Source organism: Solea solea, chromosome 13 (assembly GCF_958295425.1).
Source record: "Solea solea chromosome 13, fSolSol10.1, whole genome shotgun sequence".
NCBI lineage: Eukaryota > Metazoa > Chordata > Actinopteri > Pleuronectiformes > Soleidae > Solea > Solea solea.
Window position 1 is genome coordinate 8,218,752 of NC_081146.1, and position 19,885 is coordinate 8,238,636.

At 40.3% G+C, this 19,885-nt stretch overlaps 2 protein-coding genes across 6 annotated transcripts; both read left to right on the forward strand.

Moving 5' to 3' along the window:
• Positions 1–1,236: 1,236 nt before the first annotated feature.
• Positions 1,237–15,678, forward strand: pbxip1b (pre-B-cell leukemia homeobox interacting protein 1b). Of its 5 annotated transcripts, none has more exons than XM_058647328.1 (11): positions 1,237–1,363; positions 4,198–4,274; positions 4,657–4,726; positions 5,181–5,248; positions 8,011–8,392; positions 11,243–11,506; positions 11,633–11,656; positions 12,138–12,190; positions 12,489–12,602; positions 12,750–12,984; positions 13,154–15,678. In XM_058647328.1, the coding sequence occupies exons 2-11, from the start codon at positions 4,224–4,226 to the stop codon at positions 14,659–14,661; spliced, it is 2,769 nt and encodes a 922-aa protein (XP_058503311.1). In that variant the 5' UTR covers positions 1,237–1,363; positions 4,198–4,223; the 3' UTR covers positions 14,662–15,678. The 5 variants fall into 5 exon arrangements, with proteins under 5 accessions (XP_058503311.1, XP_058503312.1, XP_058503314.1 ...); XM_058647329.1 differs by having other exon boundaries at positions 13,157–15,678; XM_058647331.1 differs by having other exon boundaries at positions 12,750–12,840.
• A 1,847-nt stretch (positions 15,679–17,525) lies between these two features.
• On the forward strand, positions 17,526–19,874 carry LOC131471081 (protein S100-A11-like). Its single transcript, XM_058647341.1, has 3 exons — positions 17,526–17,608; positions 17,761–17,895; positions 19,021–19,874. The coding sequence occupies exons 2-3, from the start codon at positions 17,767–17,769 to the stop codon at positions 19,153–19,155; spliced, it is 264 nt and encodes an 87-aa protein (XP_058503324.1). The 5' UTR covers positions 17,526–17,608; positions 17,761–17,766; the 3' UTR covers positions 19,156–19,874.
• Positions 19,875–19,885: the final 11 nt, after the last annotated feature.

Below are 19,885 nucleotides of genomic sequence, written 5' to 3' on the forward strand. Positions count from 1 at the left end.
TATTTCCTCCTCTGCTGTTGGTGCATCAAAGAGATCCTAGACTGACGAGACTGCGAGAGAGTAGATGACGTGGTGAAACATTGATTTTCCCTGTGTTTTCCTCCGTTGGCTTTCATAGAGTCATTTCAGCCAGTTTTTATTTAATCAGGAATGGAGCGTTTGATCAGCGTTGCTTACATAGCTTTGGCAAGAATTAATCTCATATGAGAACAACCTACAATTTCAGAGAAAGGTAAATTAACGGTTCAGTGTGTCGGCATTACTTACATGTAATGATGTGATGTGACTGCAGATGGTGACAAACATTCTGCTTTGGCCTTTGCACAGCAACAAGTTGTTCTCTGTCAAAAGTTTCTGCTTAAAGAAGCCAAACAAATGCTCTGTTGGTTTGTCCATTCAGGCTTCTGTTGAAATATGGCAGTACAAGGTGGCTGCCTCTATAGAGCAAGGCCCTTGCCTAAAGTACTTATAAAAGGCTGATTCTCTAGCTATGAAAAATCAAATGATTTTTATATGAAAGCAATTATACACTTGTACAAACAAGCTCATAGCTTAGAAAAAAAATCCTAAATATTACACACTGGACCTTTAAAATCTATTTATGTACAAAATGACCTACTTTGTACGCAATCTCAGTTTCTTAGTTTGGGAGAAAATGTTTCCAACATCATTAAATTTAACTTTTTTTTCTTTCCTTTTTTTTCAGGGTATATGATGTTCCTTTTGGATTTTCAGGAAATACACTTGCATGTTTCCAGATGCTACAAATGTTCATTGTGAGACTGGCTGTTTCCTGAAGTCACATTCATTTAAATGCTGCTGATCAGACCTATTGACGACCATCGCTCCTCATGTTCCTGTACCAGGCGAAAACTGGTGTGGCAATCAATAAAACGACTAACCAATAGAAAAAGTACCTTTATCTCTGCATTTTTCTTCTTTTAATTTTTGATAAATTGGATAGTGAAGTCATAGCGCAAAAAACTAAAGACAGAAACAAAAATAGTTAGGTTTGGATGTTCTCTTGTGGATTTTAGGCATATAATTTGACAGTTTGCAAGGTTGCATTTGCAGAAGTTAAATGTATGTACAGAACAAATCTGAGGCACATTGAATATACTGTACGTAGCACCTGCGTGTGTCAATCAACCTGGAAGCTTCCCCAGTGTAGTGCAGTGATGCCGTGTTGCTATTGGACGATCTGGGTGGCAAAGGGGCGGGACCTAGATCAGCAGCCCCTGTGATTGGATGAGACGCGTGTTAGCCATGCACATTCAGGAGCAAGTTCCCAAGTTGGATGAGAACACTCAGAAGTGTGTGAGCCTTGTTCTGTGATAGACTGTGGAGTGAAACGACAGTCACGGTAAGACTCAATTCATTAAAATGTCATAAGTAGGTATTTTATTACAAGCTATCAACGTATTGTGTTACTTTTTGTTCTTACTTTGCTTCGTGTACGTAGTTACAACTATGTTTTCCTTGTTGGCCGCGCTCACTCGTAAACGTCTAAAGTTCTATATGTAATGGATAAAATATCAACAGTTCTCGTTTAACTTGAAGCCTGAAGTAATTTGTCTTACTTTGCAGCCGTCGTTTAAAATTAAAATTATGTTTCACGGCGTAGACTTCTTTTTTTTTCCTCGAGTCCCTCGACATATGACATTTCCTGTCAGCAGCTCCTCTCTTGATAAGTCAACAGCTGTATAGTAGTAGTTTGATGAACTACCTGTTGTGTTTGTGTAGATGTGTGTATTGTGAGAGAGTTGTTGATGAATAAGCTGGTTTATGTCGTTCCTGCTGACTGTTCTGAGGCCCTGTTCTGTGGTTTATTCTCTTGACCTTTTTTGGTCTTATTTCTCTGCTGAGTTCCAGATGATAATCTTAGGCCTGCAGCTGTAACCATGTAGTTTGTTTAAAAAAAGACAAGTAAACAATACTTATTTTTCCTGATGTAGTTTAAAGATTATTTTTGTTTGAACATGTACATGAGTAAACAGAAAGAGACTGGGTGTGCAGTATCTGTAAATATGCAAAGGGTATGGATATGATATGGTATTATGTAGCCCTGCCTCCCAAACACATGAGCTAAATAGTAAGACTAGACACCAAGGCAGTAAGAATTATTAGTCTTTGTAAAAATCTGCAGACCTTTCATTGCATTTAGTACTATCATTTGAATGCATTCTTTTGTGTTTCCCTTGGCCATCTTCTGCGTGTTCCCTCTTAATGTCTCTGCTCAATCTCTTGGTGTCTATATTTAGTTGGTATCTATTAAAACCATTCCTCTTTACGCTCCACAATGCTCTTAGGGCCTTAGGCTAGATTCAGTAGACTTCTCTAGGGAGGCACTTGATTAGGAGACCTTAATTTCAGAGCTGGGAGAGAATTGAATTTAGAATTGAAGTGTGTCATTGTCCTGGCAATGTGATGTTCACTTAAGTGGTTCATTCTGTAAGCATTTAGTAGAGACTGCCAGACTCATACTCATCATTAATATCAATATCTTTTGTGTCATCCAGTGTTGTTTTCAAAGAAAGCGATTTATAAAGAGGTGATGCATAACACTCTATCTTTCCTGCTGGCAAAATTGAAATGACAGTCTGTGTATAAGATGTTTCACCACAGTGGCAGACTGACTTGTTTTTAAATGTTGCTGTTGCAGTTGTGTTGTTTTGATGTCCATTCAGCAGACGAGTAGCTCTGTAATGCACCGACCAACAGACCATTCTGCTGCCTATATCTCCAGTGTAGTGCGGGCCTTAGTTACGCACGTCTTTGCCAAAACATTTTCCAGCTAGTTTAAAGCCAGGGTGATCAAAAGGCCCAAAACACACACACAAACTACTAATGAAGAACTCAATGCTCCCAGAGAACAGGACTTCCTGCACGCACTCACATCAATGTGTTAGCAGCAGGTTACATTAGATTATTTTTTTGTCCGAGTGGGTGAGGCTGAGGAGCATATTCAAATCCTGTGCATGTGTAAACTAAAGGGTGTTCAGTTCTTAAAGCTGTAGTACTCGGACTACAGTACTAGTTACAGGTCTCTGAATTGCACACCTGCTCACAATTGTTGGCAGTTTCTTTAGTAAGTTTACTGTATAGCATAATCACATATTTTAATTTCCCAATGTATCCAAACACATTTTTTTCCAAAAAGGATTAACCTTTTTATATAACTAGACAACAATTATACATGTTTCTGTGTCTGACCAACACTTCAAGCAGAAGCTTTTGGCCATCAAGCCCATTCTGTAGATTTTGGAGGGAGTGAAAAAAAAGAAAAAAAGAGATGAATTGGTTTTTATTTAGTATATTTTCCACAAGCCTATTTTTATATACAGTACTGTCCAATAGTCTTCGGTCACCACTAGATTTATTGTTTTAGCAATGCTAATGGCTCGTGGTGGGCACTATAATGGCTATACAGTATAATTATTTATTAATCACTTTTTGGTGCACATCCAGAAAATACAGGATACATGTATGCAGTTTTAAAATAACACATTTTTCAGAAGAAAAAATAACAGCTTCTACAGGTTAAACTGTCAAGTATTAGCGTGACCGTCCTTTCATCTTGAACTATAGCACGACCCTGGCTCTCTTAAACCTGGAGAAGAACCCTAATGTTACTAGTAAAACCTGTGTTTGCCCTCCTATTTCTTGTTGACAAACGTCTACCGTGAACACCAGGTTACACCAGGTTTATTTAAGGCATGCTTGAGCATTACATACACATGTTTGATGACTTTAACTGATTGACAGCTTGCTAATATATAAGACAAACCTTCAGTCACACCCTTACAATTGAAATTACTTTTGCACAGTGCTTTTTTTGTATTTATCAGTATTTGAAAGTATTATTTCTGTACAATTCCTGCTTACTCACATGAGCACATCACAAAGTCATTCTGCCAGATGGTCAGTAAATTGGTATGTGGATCATTGTTTTGTTTTTTTACCACTGGATTTTTGTTTTGAATGACTTGACTCTTGGTAATATAATCTCTTATTTATAAGTACGTCCAGAAATGATCTCTCTCTTCCAAACACACTGGGCCATCTTTACATTTTGGAATTGACCTTGTAGCCAGCTTTGAGGTTATGAAGGTCCAAAGTGATTTAATACTTTGATGTCATTTCTATGAACTAATGACAACGCTGTCGTCTTTCCTGTATGTTCATCTTGTGTTGCAGGAGACAGTACAAGCCTTTCTTGGGAGATGTCTGGCGGAAACAGTGCCAGCAACAACTGGACCATTGTCACTCCTGAGGTATTGATACACTGTACAGAGCACAGGAATATGTGGAGTCACTGAGCATGACCTCAATGAAAATGGATTAAAAAAAAAAATCTTTGTCCCTAATGATTTTTTTGGGTCACCTGAAAGTAGGTTTCCGTGATCATCCGCGGTGTTTGCTTTTTTTAGTGCTCTGAAAAGCAAACTGGCTTCAGGAAGTAATAGCATAAGGGCTAGTTATACACGCATGCACGCACAAACCACCTCACTCAGTAGTTCCTTGGCAGTAGCTGTTGTTTAAAAGAGTGATGCTTATAACAGCTGCCGCTCAGAAACAATGAAACAATAAACTGAACGTTCATATTAACTAATGTGTGTTGCATCCTTTAACAGTCTGTTGTTGGCCTGTTTGTAGGAGACTGTTGCTGAAACCCTGAGGCCTTTGGCAGAGGGAACAGAGCACCATGAAGAAGCATCTGCAGCAGGTAACTTTCACAGTACATTTGAGTGCTAAGATTACTTGTGTTACACATACCATACAAGCTTAATATACAGTTTTTATTCTTCTTTTTTAGGTTACATTACATACATACATTACATTTTCATACAAGTACAAATGAAGTAGACGATAATCTACCACTCTGTCCAGGGATTGGAGTAGATTACAATAGTTGATACATATTCAACCAATTACTGCAATTGCTGCACAACCTTGCATTTTGCCCAATTACCACAAAAGGAAGACAAGTGCAAACAATTTCAATTTTGGTTGCAACAATCACAAAATCCTGTAAAGACCCATGGACTTCATCAGCACTGCTTATCATTCTACATGTACACATAGCTTTCTCAAATCAGAATCAGTAATTTAAATATTTTGGGCTACTGCTCTTAAAGTTTCCCTTCTTGCCTCCTGTGTGTCTCTGTTTGATGAGCCAGACTCTGGAGCAAACCAGCCTGGAGGGAGTAAAGCATCTGCAGTGGCGTCTCCTGTGGAGGAACACATGGTAAGACAGCAGTGCACATCATTTTGTATCATGTAATATCTGTTAAACAGTGTAGCTGTATGTGTGCACTGGCTATGATTAGCCAGCAAAACCCTCCATAGCTACCAGTTGTAATTTATTTTGATAAGCCAGAAGCTGTGCAGTCATGTTACCATCCCTCTTACTAAATAGTCACACCAGGGATACTATCAAATTCCAGCACCAACCTGGCTAAGTATGTTAATATAGAAGAATAAAGTGAGGTCTATGAGTAAACATAGACTTAGCTCTGTATGCTGCCAGCGTACTCCCTTTACCAGGAACCAGATTCACAGGTGCTCACCCTTTCTCTGTTATTAGGTACACAAGGAAAACAGATTCTAGCCACTCAACTCCAAACTTGGCTAATAAAATCTACATTTGCTTAAGTCTACAACATCTCAAGAATATGTTTACCGCTTTATCTCGCTGTGACACATCCTTTGTCAACTACGGACTTTGCTGTGGGGAGTGAGCAACTTAAAAAGCAAAACAAATGTCAGTTTCCAGTCAGAAAAAGGTTGTCTAACAGCAAGAAAACAGAGGAACATATTCTTAGGATTAAACTATGTGTCTGTACCTCATACAACCACATGTGATAGCTGAACCATCACTTTAAATAGTTAATTATCAATATAAATAACTTGTTTAGTTACATATTCAGTAATGTGCTTATTGGCTTTCTGTTAAAGATGAAATGAGTTTATCAATACTGCTCTCATTTATAAGCAGGGTTCCCACAAGTCCATGAACTCATATTAAGCTTGTGATAATGATCAAGACAATGGGGCATTAGGCACATAGTTCAGTATTCCCTGTCACATACAAATTAATCCAAAATCATTCACACTTTACTAAAGTATATGAATATCACTGCATACTGCAACAACTGAACAGGTCTCACACATATCAGTGAATCATTTTATCCGCAGCTGTGATGTAGCATTGTAGAACAGTCATTTTTCACTTGAATGTGTCTATGGTTTTCAGTCTAGTTTGTGAATAATTTTGGTTTCATATGTACGGTATATGTGAGAGTTCATTCTGAATAATGCCCCTAACAGCCCCTCATATTTTTAGATTAACAATATGATGATTTGCTGTATCACAGATGACGAGAGCCGACAGTGTTGAGAAGTGTTTGCACATTCAAGTCCATTGGCTCATAAGAAATTGAGTGTGAAAGTGAAGTGGAGCAAATGCATCGCCCTTATTCATTTATGGGGAGTAAAGTTAGATACTGAGAAAAACAAGTAAAAAAAAAAATATTTTTGGAGCACCCTCAAGTTGGTTCAGTTCAACCCGTTGCTGATCTTTTCCCACAACATGCTTTGTCAGTCAGGGTTTCCATAGGTCCTTGAAATCCTTGAACATTTGTGAGTTTGAAAAATAAATTCAAGGCCTTTAAAGGTTTTTGAAAACCACTCTAAATAGACATGGGTCATTAAAAGTGCTTGAATGTAAATGTCTCCCACCACCCTTGTTTATGCCATGTATCATCTGCCCAGCACTGCTCGATGTACGTAGACTAGGCCTACACAGAACAAACCTCCAGTCATAATTACTAGCGGTGTTGTGGACACTGTACACTGTCTCTCTCCACCATTGATGTGTGATCCAATGCAGAACAATGAGCGAGTAATGTTAAGTGAGAGAGCAAATGACGTGATGCCTGAGAAATACAAATACCAAGATCTCTGGATCACCAAAGAAAAGTACAAAGACTGACTTGCCCAAGCGTGCTGTAAATGAAGAAAAGTGGAAGCGATGGGAGAAGCGGCTCTTATAAGTTGCCCTACCATCTTAGTCTGTGTCTGCACATTCTGTCCTTGAATTTGATGTTAACCAAAGTGTGGGGACCCTGGTCTGTTGATTTGACAGTCTGTACATGGACCTCTTTACAAAGTAAGAAACGTGCCATTTTTTGCCATTTCTTATTTAGAGTCAATTTCATTGATTTCACATAATGTGATTTTTTTGCTCCTCTGTGACTGTAAATTGAATATTTTTTTTATTTCGAGACACATTTTATGGACAAAACGACTGATCAATTATTTGAGAAAAATATTTATCTCTAGTCATTGGCTAAAAATAAAAAGTTTGGCGTGTGTATGTTGAATGTTATAAGCAGCATTCTGCTTCTTAGTTTTAATTTTTGCATTCATCTTTTCTGAATTACATTATCTTTTCAGTTGATAGTAAACAGTCCCCCTCCCCTTCCAATTACAGAGACTCTTTAGTATTGCAATGTAATCTCCACTCTGCTGCGTTACATCCTTGAATTTGTGTCATTGGTAAAGTCATTGATTTAAATTTTTAATAAATGTGCTAAACCTATTTTAGTCCTTTGACATATGACTATGACAGATTTTGACAGGTCACAGTAGGAAAAAATATTCCAATTATTAATGGCTGAGTTGCATTTAGCTGCCTCCATTTCAGGGTGCATGCTGGCTCACTGTCATACTGTCCTGGCTGACTTGAACTAAACAGAGCCATTGTTATTTTTATCACTAACACCTGTGCTTTTCCTGCTAAAACATGTAAAACTGTCTGCTGTGAAAAAAGCCTATTAAGGCTTTAGCCAGTAGGGAGGAATTAGCCCCGTTGAGCTTTATATTTACAGTAGAGTAGGATCCATATTATTATCCTCCAGCTCAGCCATAAAACTAAAAATGCTGAAATATAGACTGCTCTAAACATTTAAATGACAGTGATGTGGAATTTTAATGAATTCATTCCAGGTTTTGGAAGACAAAGCAGAACTAATTGGACACACAAGCACGGAGCAACACACCTCCACACCACCTGCCCTCAGTGATTCTTGCAGCTTTGTTCCAGGCAGTGATGCATCCAACCACCCAGGGGATCTACCTGGGAGCCTGGCACAGACCAGCCCTGACCCTGATTCATTCTCTGACTCCTACACCCACATAAGCCCCTCCCCTGATGACACCCCCGCCTCACTGCTGTGCACAGAGACTCTGGGAGGGGAGCAGTCTACACATGAAGAAGAGAGGCTTGTACAGGGAGAAATTCTGCATCCACTCCAAGGAGAAGAGCTACAACAGGAAGAGGATCAGTCAGACCTTTCGCCAAGTATGACCAAGTTAGAGAGACAAGCAGGTATGAACAGTATCTATTGCCACATTAACACCAAGTGATTCAGTTCAGTTTGATATGTTGTGCAATCATTTGCTTTTGATTGTCAAAAGATATGTACCAAATAAATAACCAGTCTATACAGGTCCACTTTCTCCACCTCTGTTGAGTTACCAGCACAGTCGTCTGACACACTCGACAGTGAGTTGTCACTTCTGGGTGACAACGGAGAGGAAATAGGAAACCAAGAAAATGCAACACATGCATGTGTGAAACAATTAAAGTCTCATCCTTGCAGTAGGTAGGATTAGCGCTGGTTATCAATGCTAAATATTTTTGTGGTATTAGCTGTTTATCGAACTTCTCCTGTGATCTGATGTCAAATTGTGTAACTAAGGAAGTAGATCTCATCAGCATCAGTGAGTCAATTAGCATGCAGCATTCTGTTTGACCAATCTGAAAGCATATCCTTCAACTGCAAGGATATGGCCAAGCCAGTTAAAGCATAAATAAACCCCCACTACTGCAGCTAAGTCCACCCAATGCCTGGTTTTGAAAACTGCCAAAAAGAGGGCTGAGAGTGGAGCAATGAGGGGGTGTGGTCTGGTAGTGAAATCCATGCTTCACATGGTGGAGAGTGAAAGGGGACAGAGCAACAGCTACATCTTAAAATAAGGAGGAGGAGGAGGCTGTGACGAGAGTGTTGAAAGAGTGTACCAGGGATACAAGCATGGACTAAAATAGCCAGTAGCAAAATTTGAATGCAGTGGCTGGTGTTTGACTAAAGAGTGGCGGTAGTTAAACGGTATAATTTAAATACTTGACTCTAAGCTGAAGATTTGCACCTGGATCAACAAAAACATTACTAGATACCCATATACACTGTTTTACACCTGAAAAAGGTGGTTTGAGGCTTTAGTTGTGCTTTAAGAATTATACCGTGACGTAGAAGTTCTATTCAATACCCAGGTCTAGGTAGGATGCATAGTAGTGAATGTTATGATGGTTTCATGTGATCTGCTCAATAACATTTTAAATCTACTACACCAGCGGTCTCATGGGCCACATGTGGCCCCCCCAATCTATTTCATGCAGCCACTTAATATCACTTTAAAATGTCTGTTTTTGATATCTTATAGATTTCTTTTGCTCTTTCTTCCTCTCTCTCTCTCTCGGGGTTGCCGCAGCAGATGATCTACATAATTGATTTGGCAAAGAGATTTTTATGTTGGATGCTCTTCCTGACACAACCCTCCCATTTATCTGGGCTTGGGACCAGCACAAGGAGACCACTGCATGTGCACCCCTGTGGCTGGGGTCAGTTTAGAGTGTCCAATTAACAATGAGCCCTTGACCTGGCCAAAATTGAATCGGCAAACCTTAGGTTACAAGCCAAGTTCCCTTTCAGCTTGGCTATGAGCTGTCACTGTTTTTGAGATTTTATGGATATTGCTTCCTGACCATGTTTTTCATTGTGTGCTTTATATTGTTCCATATCAAAACAAACACCTTTATTTTGAAATTCTGAAATATTTTCACAAATCATGATGGAATATCGTGATATAATGTTAGTCTGATATTGCACACCTTTAACTTTTTTCCCCCCTCTTGACAGGCTCCCTCCTGTCCAGTAGATGTTTGCGTGTGAGACCCCTGTACTACACAGAGAATATTGAACTGAACCTCGACTTATAATAAATTATATTGCAAATCAAATCACAATTACAATGTCGAGCAGAAAACTTGCAATCAAATATTTTCCCCTGGGGAAAAACACAAATGCACCATTTTTAAATGTACCATTCATTATGACAGAAAGAGAGTTCAAGACTGTTTGTGTTTCTTTATTAATAGATGTCAGCAGTGCACACAGCAGTAACCTGTGTGTCACACTCTTCTGTTGAATTTACTGGCGAGCTACGCTGAGTCATGCTGGTATGACGTCATGCTATGTATGTAGCAGACACGGCCACTACATGTGGTAGAAACCCACACCAGACCAGGATTTACCATGACAAACCATACTATGTCAAGCTGAACTGCTCTGTCTGCCCATATTTACATTAACATGTGAACAAACTTTGCACTACATTGTTTTATATGTATGTTATGTAGGCAAAGATCATCTCATGGTATGCCTGTATCCTCTCCTCATCTTGTTGGAGACTAAGCCATGTGGACTTATTTGTGTCTGAAGTGTACTTGGTGGACCAGCTGGTTATGGACTTGTTCAGTATCCGGGCCAGGAGGTTGTCTGGAGAGGCTGTGGTCAGTGTGAGGAAAGGGAGCATGTTGTGATGGAGACAATTATATTTGCATGTGCTCAGCAACAAGGCTGCATGACACCCTGCAGAAGTAAATTGGCTTCAGAGGGACTGGGACCTCCCAACTTTTATGCATTCTGGTGTTTTTAGTCCGCAGCCTTTTGTCTCTCAACAGCATTAAAACAACTCTTCCTTGGCTCTGCTGTGCAATCTTTAACATATTCTTCATTTAGAATTTAGTGTCAGTTTGTCGATCTTTAGCAGAGTGGGATGCAGGTTTTTGTTTTTTTTTAACTCATTGTTATTTATGTGCCAGGAGTTTAATAGTTACTTAAGGGTGGTCATTTAGCAAATTTAGTGTGAGATGCACAGCTGAGCTAATGAAGAAGCAACACTGGTGTCCCATAGGGAGTTCTCGTCCTGCAGATTTATACTAGTTCCAGCTAATTCTGTCTGGAAATATTTAAAGCTTTGCTATAAATGTAAATCTAATGGATGCCGAATAAACTAAAAAGTTTCCCTATTTATGCCCATGAAATACATTAGAGCTCTAAAATGTTAAAATATGCTCTAAAAACATTGTTTAATTCTCTTTTCTGAACTGTCCCAGACTCTCCCCCTGTGGACTCTGAGGTGTGTGAGGAGAGGACTACAAGGACAGAAGAACAGGGAGACCCGGAGGTGAGGAGGAGGAGGTCTATCTTGGCAGCTCTGGAGCGGATCGGGAGGACAGAGGAGGAAGAGGACAGGGAGGAAGAAGACAGAGAGGAGGAGTTTCAGGTGCCACAGCGAGGGGACGACAGCGGGTTCACCGTGAACAAGTGCATCCTCGGTGTTGTCATTCTGTTAGGCCTTGGTACCATCTTTTTCTCCGGTAGGCATCCCCATTTCATCTCATCCCATTCCAGTCAATGTTAAAGTCTGGTTAGACAAATGAAAGTAATGTAAGCAGTGAGATAGAAACAATGGCAATTTGCAACTGCGTTGTTTATACCTGCAGGTGTCTTCATGGACCTGGATGCGGGTAGGGTGATTGGTTGTGCATGCACGAGTGAGTGAATGAGTGCTTTGTTGCAAGCAGCATGTGTTTGCGTGCGTGTATGCGCATGCAGGGAAAACATTTTTTTTTTTTTGCATCCGACACTTTGAGCACTGCTTGCTTTAAACACATGAACAAGAGGGAGAGAGTGATTTCTGCACATGAGGCTTATTTGCTGTAAAAGAAAACCTTGTTTTGTATTATAAGCATAAGCGTTGTGAAAATGCTGCATGTACTTATAGTATAAGGTAAACGCTGAAGGTAAAAATGGGCTAAATTGAAGATGCAAGGTTTTTAACCAGCAGGGATGAAGGAGATGCCTCTCCTTCCAATTTTATTTTAAGCTTCTGTGGCACACACATTTTATTTGCTTGATTTTTGTTGGGAGGGTGCCATATTTTTTAATGATGAGCCTTAGAGTGTTTTTTGTGCCTATTGCAATAACAATGTGCCTAATGATTTGCAGAGAGTGACTATGGTACAAGGGAGCTGAAAGATTCAGAGGTTCCAGGAAAACAGGTCAGTCTGACGTCATATTTCTCTCTGCTGCCTCTATTCTGTCTGTTCTTAAATTCATTATGCATGCAATTTTGTGGACAAGTACAATGAGTGCTATGGCAAGAATTTTTAGTTGGATGTTATGCTCAGTGGGAGACCACCCACAATGCTGGCAGTATTACTGCTGTTGATTACCAGTTAAGCTACTCCAGACTTTTTGTTCCCTCCTGTTTCATCAAAATGTACTGTTCTCTCAGTTCTCCACTGGTAGCTCTTCTAAAGCATCTCCATTGTTTTGTACTGTGCAATTTGTCAACAGGAGTGGCTTAATCCAGAGGTTCCTCCACCACCGGCAGACGCTGACAGTACGGAGCTCCTAAATAAGTTAGCGGAGGGAAACCAGCAGATTTCTGTGCTACAAGCACAACTTCAGGTCTGACTCCATTCTGTCTCTCACATTATTTGTCCCCTGTGAATATGTGTATGTAAGTATTTACTGTATGTACTGTAATGTGCATATAAACATGTCAATTTTATATTCTCACAATGCCGTCATTTCTTTTCTTCTTTTTTTTTACAGACACAGAAAGAAGAGATTAAAGTAGCCACAGAACAGGCAGCAGAGGGAGCAGTGGAGCGGCTGCTAAGGGAGGAGATTGAGAAGGAAAACAGTAGGTTGAAGACAGAGATGGCATCTCTCCCTCTTCTTCAGAAAGAGAATGAGAGGCTGAAGCAAGAGCTGGAGTCTGTCCCGGCCCTACAGAAAGAACTAGAAACACTGAGATCGACTGTCACTGAATTAAAACGCTCCTCAGGTACAAGAGACAGAAGGTGGAGGTGTGTGATGTAGATTAGATGCTATAAAGGTGATAGTTATTAGAAAGTTAGGCAAAGTGTTAGACTTTTCTTCCTTTATTCTTCACCTGTCTTCTCACTTGACTGCTCATTGTTCATCTTTGTAACAACTATTTGTTTTTCCCTCAGCAGCAGCACCTTTGAAGCCCACTATATCGCCCCCCAGTGGCCAGCCAGAGGACAGCGGGCAGGACACAACAGCGAGAGAGGCCAGGAAACCATGGAAAGAGCAGAAAGAGAAGAAGACTGATTGGAAGAAGGAGAAATATGACACTGGTGAAAAGAAGGAGTGGAAAGAGAAAGAAAAGTCTCACTGGAAGGAAGAAGAAAAAAAAGAACGCAAAGATGGTGGGAAAATGGGAAAACATGAGCAAGGGAAGTCTGATAAGGTGAAAGATTACGAAGGTAAGCAGAAGAGGCACAGTGAAGATATAAAGCAACTGAAAAAGAATGAGGAGAAGAAAGAAAAACTGAGCAGAGGTGATGAAGGAAAGACATGGAAGGCTAGGGAAGGGAAGAAGGAAAGGGTAGAAAATAGTGAGCAAAAAGATTGGAAGGAAGTAAAAGGCAAATATGAGAAAAAGGGAAAATATGAGAAAGTGAGTGAGGGTAAACACGAGAACGATTGGAAGAAGGAAAAAGACTATGGAGAGAGGCACAAGGTTAGGGAAGAATGGAAGGGAGAGAAGGAGTGGAAGAAGGTAAACAATGGCTTTAAGGGAAGTGGCAAAGAGAAATGGGAGAAGAAGGATTGGAAAGAGAAAGGAGAGGAGAAACATAGTGAGTGGAGGGGTAAAAGTGGCAAAGATGGAGGTAAAGAAGGGAAACAAAAGGGTGAAAACAAACGGTGGGAAGAGAGTGAAAATCACAGCAAGAGTCATGGTAAAGAAAGGAAAGGTAAGGATGAAAAGAGGCAGTTGGATGAGAATGAGAGGAAGAATAAAAATGGTAAGGATGTAAAGGAAGGGAAGATGAAGGATGAGAGGGTGAAAAAAGAGGAGACCTGGAAGAAAGGACAGAAGAAGAAGGAGCACAGTGGGGACGGGAAAAAGGATGCATTTAGCTCTGAAAAACATAAAGATGAGCACACAATGTCTGATAATCACCCACATGACCACCATGACGAGTCTGTGTGGGCAGACCACAAGGATCGTCATTCACACCGCCGACCATCGCTTGAACAGCCCGAGTACTGGGTCCAGCAGAGAGAGCGACTCCAGCACAGCCCCAACACGCCGCAGCACTGTGACACACTGGAGACCTGCGCTCAGACAGAGGGGCTGCTTCCTGTGCACTTCTCTGAGTTTGACACCATCCTCCAAAATTACCTAACCATGGCGGAGGAGGCGGGCGTGGATGCCTCTCAAAGAGAGGAGCTGCAAAAGCTGGCTGCTGAGTTCTTCAAGGATGGAGTCTTTCTTCACAATCAGATGAGCTTTGAAGATTTTGTGGAGGACGTGGCCGACGTTCTTGAAGACATGGTGGAAGGGGTTGAGAACGGGGAAGAGGTGGAAACCACCATAGAGGATGAGTTTGAAAAAGAAGTCATGAAAAAGTTTTCAGTGCCTGCAGCTGCGAAGAAAGAGGAGAAAATCCTGGGGGAGCAGAAGAAAGAGAGCAGGCGAGGACATGGCTGAAGTTACAAAATAAAAAAAGGATCTGTCAGAAGTTGCCAAGAGAAGTAGTGACAGATGAGGTTATGGAAAGGGAACACATGTGTTTGGACCATAAATGCTCACTAGAATACTTTATTTTCCTGTCATTGTTTTTACAGGATTTTTATTTCACCATGTCCGTCTATTGTTCTGGCCATTTTGTCTTAGCAGTTTAATTTCACTGTCTTGGTAAAGCTTTATTTTTCACCTGTGCATACGCACACACACACACACACACACACACACACACACTTACGGAGACAGCATATAAATGAGACCATAAAGTTTGGATCGAGTTGACCGTTGACCTGCTTTCACTGTCCTCTTTAGAAACCTATACAGTTTAATATAATCTATAATCCTACTCTGCAGTGTTAGTCACTCATTCCACATGTTATGTGTCCTGTTCACTGATCAGGCCTCTCTTACTGCTTTAGCCTGAGTGATGCTCTTTAAAAAGTATCTTTTGTTTTTTATAATGTGTGGAGTGAACGTTATTGCTGAAAAGTTTAGTGAATGTTTATTGATGTTTTTTGGAATTTAAAATTCTTAATTTTGAATGTTTGTACATATTACTTAAAAGACTTAAAAAAGATATACTTAACTTATTTTACAGAGGCTTAAAAAAACAACACTTGGCAGGCACATAAAGTATCAACATGTTGAGCATGTATGTTTATTTTCAGGTACAAAACTTTTGTTGTGCACTAAAATGTTCTTAATTCTTGTTTTATTGTGAAATGTAACATTTTGCTTTTTTTGATGAGGTTGACATGGGAAGTTACTTTCAGGCCGGATGTTTTTTTGAATGTATTTAAATACTAACTTTGTAGGTGTTGCAGATTCAAGGGCATGCAGCCACACTGATGATAACGCAGAACCCCGTACTGTGTGGGCTTTTTGTCATCGCAGTCCACCTTATAAGTTAGGATGTTCATATTCTCCCATGATGTTGTTATAAGAGCAGATTAATAAATTTGATTCATCCATGTGAAGAAAGTGGTATTTTTTTTTTATTTGAGAAATTATTTAATCAACAGTTTTCAGGTCATTTATAGTTTAGTTGAATTCTGCAGCTTCTACAATGTTGCGTTGGAAGGACGGTAATATGAATTCTATTTATTTAATATCGATTTTCTCTCTGTAAAAGGTCAGTACAACCCAAATGTGTCCTGTGTGTGTTCCCTGGACGTCTTTGTGTCCACAGGGGAACTTTTTTTGTGGGAGGTTGTCTCTTCATCTGGACATGGAGTAACAGCTGGGCTGATGTTAGCAGAAGAAAAGAATATAAAAGAGAGACAGACGGTAAAGGTAAGTTTGACTGACACTGACATTTTCTATAAAGCACTCTTTTGATCATAATCTTGTAAAGCTGCTGCAGTCTTGCCTTCAGTGGTAATATCACAAATAGAAACATGTACCTATCTGTCCATCTACATCCTGTTATCTGTGTATGAAGTTTCATGCAGTTATGTTTCCTAACGTTCACTCCTGTGTAAATGAATAACGACCCCGTGAAGCAATGTTAAAGTATACCATTTTTAGATTTGCCATTTCTTCTTTTTCTTCTTACACGGTTAATGATTTTACGACAAATATTCATGTAGTCATAGTGTGTGTAGTGGCACTGTTTACTTCTTTGATCAGCTAGCTTTGCTCCTTTTGTCTGAAAATCAATGGTAAGTGACTAGCGTACTTACCACTGGTGTACACGACTGTACCCTTTTACCAGGCCTCTCTGTGTGCCTGACTCTCATGTGTGTGTCTGTGACGAGTTCACTGGCCAATCACATCCAAATGAATGCATGCAACAGTAGCACTCCACGCTGTAATCAACCCCCCACTGACCTGACCCCACCGCCCCTCACTCACCTGCTTTTCTTTAAGTGATATGCTCTAATGGCCATAAGCTGGACCAGTGGGTACAGCAGTGCAATCGAGAAATATAGACAAACAAGTCCGTGGACACAAATAGACGTTCAGCTGAGCATCAATCACAAGACTAACTAGCACCATTGCCCAGCAGACAACTCTGATGCTTATATACTGTACGGCTATATACGGTATGATTACTCAGTCCTCTGTGTAAGCCATTTATTTTGTGTTAGCAGCTGCACTCTTCTTCCTCAATGATGACCATGGGAATGGAACAGAGAAGTGTAGACTGCTGTTTCAGCTGTTTCTGTGTCTGTGTGTGTGTGTGTGTGTGTGGCACAGAGACAAGAAACAATGTGTGGATATATTTGGATGATGAAGATGTTGTGGTTGTTAGCAATACCTGCCTCCCTAATATGGCAGTTGTGCACATCCTGTGAGAGGTTCAGCTCAGATCATGTGACTTTTTTTTTGTGTTGAAACCCAAGTGTCCTGTTTTGTTTTGTTTTTTCAGCAGAAACTCTATAATTATACCCAGTATATACTGCATTTTGTGTGCCCTCTACAGCAGTGTCCCCACTCAGTTACACACTCAAACACAGGAATGGAAAACCATTAGCCATGAGTTAAACAGCGTGTGAGGGTTTTTATTCCTATACGTACATTATAAAAGCACTTTACAAAGTAACCCTCAGAACTCGCGGTATCATAGAGAAGAAGAAAAAATAAAACAGCACTTCCCACAATGAGCAAGCAACGACTAAGTTAATCAGGGGTTTTCCCTGTGATTCATCCAGTAATCCGTAACTTCTCCCTCGTCTAGTTACACACTGTGTAACTGGCATTGGAAAATGTGGTCACATCATGGAAAAAGGTCCGTGGCGGTTGAGAAACTCGGTTTACATTTTTACCTGTTGTTGTAGTGCACCAAAAACAAAAGCTGTGAATAAATACAGACAATTTGGTGAATGTTTTATCTCTGGCAGGAAACGTTGGCTAGAAAACCACTGTGGAGACTTGTGTCGACACAACTTACTCACACATTCCTGAGTTGGTGAGTGTCCCATGATTTGCGCCTCCAGATGAAATCACATTGTTCTAATGCTGTTATTTATATTCTCCTATTCAACAATGAGCTGTATTTATGTGTCTCTCTCTCGTTTTCAAGTATTTGCTGAAATATTGACCCAAGTTTTCTGTCTCCAGGTCGTGATGGAGTCTGCTATTGGTGTGTTGGTGACCCAGTTCAAGGCGTACGCTGGCAGTGATGGTTCGTCTGACACACTGAGCCGAGACGAGTTCTGCAAACTGCTCAAATCAGAGCTCTCTAACTTTGTTAAGGTAAGGATTGGTGTTTTCATTCCTGTTGTCTGTAGTAGGTATAATAAAGACAACAATCATGTCACGATAAACACACACACACACAAATCTTATCCTGAGTTTGTCACTTTTTGTGTCCCTTTTGAAACACTTCCAGCACAATTCTGTCTGTTTGCATTGTGTGTGTGTGTGTGTGTGTGTGTGTGTTTTTCATGCTGCTTATTTTTGTTGATATTCTAAAAATTAGATATATGATGTGATTCAACCCACAGGTTTTTCCTGTGTGGACAAAACCATAGAGCACAGAGAACATTTGACAGGAAACAATTAAAAACACATTAAGAAAACACTGCACTGCTCTGAGTGGCAGCTTCCTATGCGACCACGACCTGATCTCTCAACTGTTTTAAAGATTTACTTTGTGACTCGGAGCTTGTGACAGCACAGCAGCACACAGACCTATGGACAATACATACATTACCCGTATTACCTCATCGCTATACTATACTGACTGATGTTTGTTTGAAAGATAAGAGTTAGAAAGATACTCTCAAGTTTGCTCTGAATCTTCTTGTCGTCCAGGCAAAAGAGTTTTCTCATCGGGGTGGATTCATATTACAGTGAGGATCATCTGGATGCCACATTGGCTCTGACTGTTTTGACCATGTAATTAAGTGTTAGTCATCACTGGACGCAGCCTACTTTCGAGTCAAATACAAGTCCTTAAAGACACATTGCAATACATCGCGGGGCATATTAAGTTTCTGTATAAGCACCGAGTTTGTCATTAAGAAGGAGTTGTCTCTCTTCAGAGATTTCTAAGGCATCTTGCTTTGATGTGGTCGGGTTGTTGTCATGTTCTCTGCATGTTTCCAAGTGTGGAAAATTCCATGTTTCTACAGTACTTGCACATAACGCTGTAATAAACACAGCAGCCACTAGATGGAGACAGAGTCAAGGCTCCCTGTGCCAAACCACCTCTGCTGATGTTGCATTATTTTGTTGGCTGTGGCGCCAGCTCGCCTGTGTCTCATCTCAACAGACACACACATTAATATTAATATTCAAGTAGCACATGATCCACTGTGACTGTCAGTCCTGTGTTAGTATGTGACCCATGCATGGTCTCTTCCTGTTTTCCTGCAGGACGCTGCTGACCCTGCTGTTGTTGACCAACTTATGAGTTCATTGGACAAGAACAATGATGGGGAGCTAAATTTCCTGGAGTTCTGGCACCTGATTGGGCATCTTGCGAGCAAGCATGGAGGCTTCAGCCAATAGCGCGTCCTCAGATGATCTCTTGCCGTTCCACGTGTGTTACTGACTTGTCTCTGTGCCATTAAAAAAAAAAAAAAAAAAAAAGGAAATCAGCCAAATGGAAAACACCCTGAAGTCTGTTTTAGCTCCACAAAGCTCTGTTTTTATCAGTGCTCCCTTTCTCGTCTTCTTTGAGCCTCATTCTCTCACCAATTGCTGCCAAGCTGGCACTCACTCTGTCACAGTACACTGCTGAACAATTTCAGATGTATGAAAACCAGTCCAGGCTGTTGGCTAAAGCACACACACACACATGCTTGTGCTCACAGAGGTTTTCGTAGACGGGGAATGAGAATGTGTGTGTGAAAGCATTTTGTGCTCCTGGCCTCACTGTGTTTATTGAGTCTCTACGGGACACAAACGGCAAAATAAATGATAATTAATTGAAAAGTAAAAAAACCTAACTTATTTGTGATTCTTGCTTCTCGGGCTTTCATTTGTTCTCTTTTTCAAGTTCCCTTCCTAGTAAACTTTGTCTCTCCATTCTTGGCCCAAGTTAATGAAGTTTCAGGGTGTGGCATGAATACATCTGTCTTTTGGGAAAGCTCTGAACACTCCAGTTTCTACATGTTGAGACAAATGTGTAAAAAAACCAACATTGATTTAAATGAAGTGTAATGCAGACACACTTATAAAGTGGATTTATTGTAGCACAGAATAAAGATTTCATCTGCTTTATTGTCCAGCTGACATA

What these genes read in the sequence shown, in the direction of transcription:
- pbxip1b (XM_058647328.1), top strand. Translation starts at nt 4,224, where the DNA reads ATGTCTGGCGGAAACAGTGCCAGCAACAACTGGACCATTGTCACTCCT. An exon ending in TGGTACCATCTTTTTCTCCG is followed by an intron (nt 11,507 to 11,632) that starts GTAGGCATCCCC and finishes TTATACCTGCAG; the next exon opens with GTGTCTTCATGGACCTGGAT. An exon ending in CTTCATGGACCTGGATGCGG is followed by an intron (nt 11,657 to 12,137) that starts GTAGGGTGATTG and finishes AATGATTTGCAG; the next exon opens with AGAGTGACTATGGTACAAGG.
- LOC131471081 (XM_058647341.1), top strand. Translation starts at nt 17,767, where the DNA reads ATGGAGTCTGCTATTGGTGTGTTGGTGACCCAGTTCAAGGCGTACGCT. An exon ending in AGCTCTCTAACTTTGTTAAG is followed by an intron (nt 17,896 to 19,020) that starts GTAAGGATTGGT and finishes GTTTTCCTGCAG; the next exon opens with GACGCTGCTGACCCTGCTGT.